Source organism: Octopus bimaculoides, chromosome 7 (genome assembly GCF_001194135.2).
Source record: "Octopus bimaculoides isolate UCB-OBI-ISO-001 chromosome 7, ASM119413v2, whole genome shotgun sequence".
Lineage (NCBI taxonomy): Eukaryota > Metazoa > Mollusca > Cephalopoda > Octopoda > Octopodidae > Octopus > Octopus bimaculoides.
In genome coordinates this window covers 21,773,039-21,779,418 of record NC_068987.1, presented here as the reverse complement: position 1 = coordinate 21,779,418, position 6,380 = coordinate 21,773,039, and the positions used below count along the sequence as shown (strand labels likewise).

Below are 6,380 nucleotides of genomic sequence, written 5' to 3'. Positions count from 1 at the left end.
TATATATATATATATATATATATATATATGTGGATAGCGGTTTCGTGTCTCACTCTATAGAATAATATAGTATAGTTGTTAGTTAGAGATCACTCTATTCGAGTAGGTAGAAAGAGAAAAAGTGGAAGAACGCATTATGTCAACTCACTTTTCCGCCCATCCACCGAATTGTATTATTCTACTCCTCCAACGCCCGCTACCGCCCTGTAACAGTAATCTCGGTCGCCTCCTCCACGGCTCCTCCAATCATCGCCCTACACCTCCTACCCCTGCCACCGGCACATTCCCCGGTGACTATTGATGGCCGATCGTGGAGCCACATGTCAGGTGCTGTGTCCAGAGAAATTGCTATTCTCTACATGTATTCACCAGTTGACCTATGACTCTGACCTCCGACATGTGGTCACCGATGCCCAGAACTTCGCCTGGACTCTTTGCAATTTCACATGTATGCCGACGGTTCGTTTTAGCTAACGTTGTTGTTGTTGTTGTTGTGAGTTCGTGTTGTTATTATGTTTAGTCCTCCGCAGCCCAACTATAACCCATAGCCAAAAATATTCCAGAGTTGACCACCCGATTTGTCATTATATCATGAACTGTATTGTTTGGTGTATCCTTCATTACTGAAGATGCTTAGGTGTGATTTGAGAAAAACTAGGTTGTTATGTTTAGCAAAGTCGAGTGACTGCGTATAGGCGTCTTCGTTCGTAGTGGGTTCGCATTGTTGTTGCTACTGCTGCTGTTGTCGTTCTTTTGTGACTATTTGTTGTTGTCTTTGTTGTTGTTAAGTCCCGGTCAAGCAAACCTCTGATCAAACACATGATCTCTCTACAACCATAATCATTATTCAATGCGTCCTTCTTTTCTGAAAACGGTTAGATATGTTTTGAGGAAGAACTGATTGCTATTTCTAGCCTACCGAATGGCTGCATAAAGGTGCTCTCGTTTGCTGTTGTTGTGGTTGTAGTGGTAGCTGTATTTATTCGGGTGTGTCTGCAGCCCAATATACACACATCATGGAAACACGCACGTACATATATATATATATATATATATATAACACGCAATCACGCACACCTGCAATGGAAGCACTGGAATATATATGTAGGATGTATAAACACACACAATCGAAGCACGCACGTACATGCAAGTACACGTTCGTGCATTCCCCGTATATAAATACAAACACAAGCACTCTCATATAAAGATGTGTGTGTGTGTGTGTGTGTATACACAACTCAGACACCCATACGCACCTGAACAGACACACAAACACACACATATGCTGAAATGCATCTACTCAGCTTTACACACGTGAATACACGCCCACACGAATTCACACCTACGCTCTTTCGCTCCCGAGAAATCCCCAAATGCGCGCACGCACGCAGCACCAAATGACATCTGCACACCTATTAATTGTGTTGTGTGTTTGTGTGTCTATGTATATATATATATATATATATATATATATATATATGTGTGTGTGTGTGTGTGTGTGTGTGTGTCTGTGTATCAGTTATTCGGTCAGCAGAAGTTACAAAGTGAATCACGGGCCGAGAACTTCATTTATTGACACTTATAAAACGGGTGTGTGTGTATACTTGTGCGCAAATGTATGTTTTTATGTATATACACCTCCTAAAAGTTACAACCCTCTCGTGTATTCCTTGAAAAACAAACTCTGCTCGTGTATCGAGTACTCGTTTCTTCCGCTTTTACACGCACTTTCTCATACATGCTCGCGCGCGCGCGCATGGGAAACTTCGATATATATGTGTGTGTGTGTGTGCTTGTGTGTGTGATGAGTTTCTCTATTTAAATCGCCGTTGTATTGGGGAGGTCATGCTTACTACTATTTACCACTACAAACTACTACAACTGCTACTGTTTCCGTACGTGCTACTAAGTGTATTCTGATGATAATAATATTAGTTTCCCACCACCACCACCACCACTGGAAACAACCATGATCGATAAAATTATGATCAAAGGTATTTCACCCGTGTGCGTCTAGTCTTTTAACGTATATTATCCGTGTTTTCCGGAAATTTGACTGCTATTTCTAGCAACTCGAGCAACTCGCGTACATGTTGGGTTTGTTCTTTAAGTCTGAGCGCAATGTTGTTAGTGTTTACTTGACGCTACTACTATTGCCAACACCAATAACACTATCATCACCACTACTACTACTACTACTGCTGCTGCTGCTATTGAAGATGAAAGAAAATGCCCAGCAGAATCCATCGAAGTCTGCTGTCACCGCCACCACCACCATTTCCATCACTGGTCGATTGTCTGCGTGGGAGGAAGTGGAAGAGAAGACGGACTGTGTGGTGGTGGCGGTGGTGATGTTGTGTTGAAGAACAAGCGAACTGAGACAGCCTGTCTGTCTGTCTAATGTTACATTTGCAACGCGGTTGGGCGGCGTGACGCACTGTCAATCGGATTTGGGCAATGGGTGGGTTGTGGATAGATGTTTGGGTATACATCACCACCCCCCACGTCATTCTTTCCCTATCCCCCCCTGCGCATTGAGAGAAAGCTGGGTGGGGGGACACATGATGATGGCTTTGGATGTAGCGATAGTGTGTTGTGTCACAAAGATGAGACAGACGGCTGCTGCATTGTATTAGTGTGTCTTTATAGTTACTAACCAGGGTAGACGTTGACAGAATAAATATATGGGTAGATAGGTAACTCTGTATTTACTCAGTCACGAATGGATGGACCAGTAATTGAAGTGGTAGATAGGATTGATGGATAGATCAATGGATTTAATGTATTGATTCATAGATTGGATGGTCAGTTGATGAATGGAGGAAGTGGATGAGTGGGTTATTGGATAAAGGGGTGGATGGATATATAGATAGAGAGAAGGGGGATGGACATAATGGACAGGTAGCTGGACACAGGCAGGAAGGTTATACAGACTGGCAAATGGACATAGATAAAATGACATAGGCAAGTGGATGATCATAGTGACAGATAGATGGACACAGACATGTGGACATAGAGATGGATGGACTATAGATACGGTTGGATAAATGGACATACAAGTGGACATAGAGAGGATGGACATGTAAACAAATGGATGGATAAATTGATGGGCAAGCATACAGACAGCTAGATAGTTGTATGGATGGACATTTAGAGAAATGACTGGACAGATAGACTAAAAGCTGATGCACACATAGACAGAGAGACATAGAAAATATGGATGCAGGTACAGAGAGATGGGTCAGTGGATGGACTTATTGATGAATACATGGACAAACCAAGAGATAGAAAGACAGACAGTATGAATATATTGTTTAAAATATATATATATATAATAGAGAAGTAGATCATCAGTATGTTGATAAATGTATTTTGCAGTGTCTAGGGTGAGTCATTATGCAAATAGTAATAGTAACTCACACACACAGCAGTTCAATTCTGCTCCTTTATTGTTAGTCAGTTAAGTATCTGAAGGAAAGAAGGACTCCTTTCAGTCATGACTGACCATGGGATTGCACCTAGAAAGTTCCCCTCTGAGGCACAAGTCCAGGGAAGGTTGTTTATGGAAGACCAGCAGTCACCCATGCATACCAGCCTTCCCTCTCCAGATTGCTGATGTTATCCAAGGGAAAGGCAAAGGGGCCGATACAGCTTGGCACCAGTGACGTCGCAACTCATTTCTACAGCTGAGTGAACTGGAGCAATGTGAAATAAAGTGTCTTGCTCAAGAACACAACACACAGCCCAGTCTGGGAATCAAACTCACTACCTCATGATTGTAAGCCTGATATTCTAACCACTGAACTATGTTAAGTATCTAACCAATTAATTAATCGATCATTTGTTTAACCAACATGTTAAACAAGTGATTGATTAATTAGTTGGTTAGATATTTAATCAATTGACTGATGATAAAGATGTAGAATTGAACTTATGTGTGTGTTATTATTGGCATAACAACTTTCCCAAGACACTACAAAATACATTTATTAGCATTCTGCCAATCTACTTCTGTATAATACTTATAATAATTATTATTTGTGGATTTGGTGAATAGAAACTGAAAGAAACCAATATTGTACATGTGTGTGTGTGTGATTGTTTCTGTTTGTTTCCTGCCACTGCTTGATAACTGGAGTTGGTTTGTTTACATCCCCATAACCTAGCAGTTCACTAAAAATCACCGATAGAATAAATACTAGTCTTCAAAAAAAAAAAAAAAAGTACGGTAAATTTGTTTGACTAAACCTTTCGAGATGGTGTCCCAGCTTGGGCTCAGTCCAATGACTGAAACAAGTAATAGAAAAAGGTAAAGAATATATGTGTTGGTGTTCTTTATTTTAGAATGTTTAAAGATTCAATGAAATACAGAGGCAGCAGAAATAGCGCCTTTTATGCTGCAAACTGAATACTGGCTGAGAGTTGAAAATTGAATGATATTTACTTTAACCCTTTTGTTACCAACCCGGCTGAAACTGGCTCTGGCTCTGTAGTACAAATGTCTTGTTTTCATAAGTTTTGAATTAAAATCTTCCACCAAACCTTAGTCACAATTTATGTTCCTAACACTGGCTGAATGATAACTAAGTTATTTTACTAAATTCTTTGTTATATTTAAAGTAATTGAAAGAAACACAGAGCATCTCAATAGGAATATGGTAACAAAAGGGTTACACAAGATGGCATGTCACCTCACTATGAGTTAAGTGTTTGGGGTTGGTTAAATCTTAATTTTGAGCTGAGGTGGATAGGGTGATGTGGAGCAATTGTGTAACCATCACAATCAGCAGGTCTAACGTGAACTGACTTTTTCTTGTGGGGTGTACTGAAAGATGTTGTTTACATTGTTTACAGGCTCAAATTGAAAACAATTCCTGAATTAAAACGAGCAATTTCTGGTAAATTTTCTGAAATTAATGTAGAAATATGCCAAATGGTTTGTAAAAGTATTGCTGGTATGGTTCAGCAGTGTATTGAACACAAGGGGGAGCATTTTGAACATGTTAATTGGTTTGTTAATCACAACAGATCATGTTTTGATGAAACAATATTTTATAATCTGTTGTATCTGGGGAGAGTCATTTTCTTATTGTGCCTTAAAATTTAACACACTCACCAGTAAAATTTCCACTTTTTTTTTTTTTTTTTTTTTTTCCTAAAATTTTCGTTGCATCTTGCAACCTTATCAATAGTCTTGCAAACCAAATCCAAGAACGAAATATAATAAGCTTTGGCCGAGCTAGCAAGACGCTGAGAAACACCGTGTTCTGCTGTCTAAAAATCAAGATAGCTATCCGACAGCTCTACTTCATTATTAAAAAGGGACAGTCAAGACAATTGATAAGGTTGCAAAACGCAAAGAAAATTTTAGGAAAATAAATAGAAAAATAAGTGGAAATTTTACCGGTGAGTGTGTTAAATTTTAAGGCACAATAAGAAAATGACTCTCCCCAGACACAACAGAATATGCTTCAACACACGAAATCACATAAAAAATCTTGCAAACCAAATCCCAAAACGAAATATTTTATAAGTTTTCTTAAACTACTGTAATTTATTTTCATTCAGAAAAAGTTGATAAACAAAAAGGTGTTACTTTTGCTGCACCCTGTATTTGTAACCATATTTCAAGAAGATTCTTTTTTGCTTAGTTATTTTTATGTAGGTTTTTTTTTTTAATAATTCAGAACATCACCATCATTGTCAATGTCATCACATCCTTAACAACAATATAATAAAATGTAACTTTTAACTTTTCAGATTTTCATGTGAGAAGTCTTCCAACAGTTTGCTAAGAGAAGTTTCATTACCAATTATTAATTCATTAATAACTACTACCTCTACCACTACTACTGCTACTTTTTATTTATTTATTTTTTTTACCTTACAGCCAGACAAGATGAGATCCAACAGAAGAGACAGAATCTCGACTATGAGGAGATAACGCCATGCCTGAAAGAAGTGACCAAAGTCTGGGATTCGATGCTCAATAATTCTAACCGAAAGGAAACTCAGTTTGATAAGAAAATCCTGATTGATTGCATCAAACAAGGTTATTAAATAATCTCAACACTTCTTTCACTCTTTCTTTTGTTCTCTCTCTCTCTATATATATATATACACACACACATATATGTGTGTATGTGATAACGAAGTCAAAGCATCTATTTATATATATATATATATCATCATCATTTAACGTCCGCTTGAAAAGGATATACATATCCAAATTCCGAGATTGAACTTTGCTCGTACAAGGTTTTGAACTTATAATTCGCAAGGTCAGAAAAGAAGTTAACAATCTAACGGGCCAGCCATTTATAATTCTGAATAATATTGGTTTCTTTAATTTAAAAAAAAAAAAATTTAAAAAAATAAAA

General features: G+C 38.1%; 1 protein-coding gene across 1 annotated transcript in view; it reads left to right on the top strand.

Annotated features, from left to right (window-relative positions):
- The window catches only part of LOC106879533 (TBC1 domain family member 1), a 196,887-nt gene that overhangs the window by 177,592 nt on the left and 12,915 nt on the right, over positions 1-6,380 (top strand). Inside the window, exon 11 of the mRNA XM_052969134.1 lies at positions 5,891-6,057. Coding sequence (XP_052825094.1) covers positions 5,891-6,057 — 167 coding nt within the window. The remainder of the gene's footprint in view (positions 1-5,890; positions 6,058-6,380) is intronic.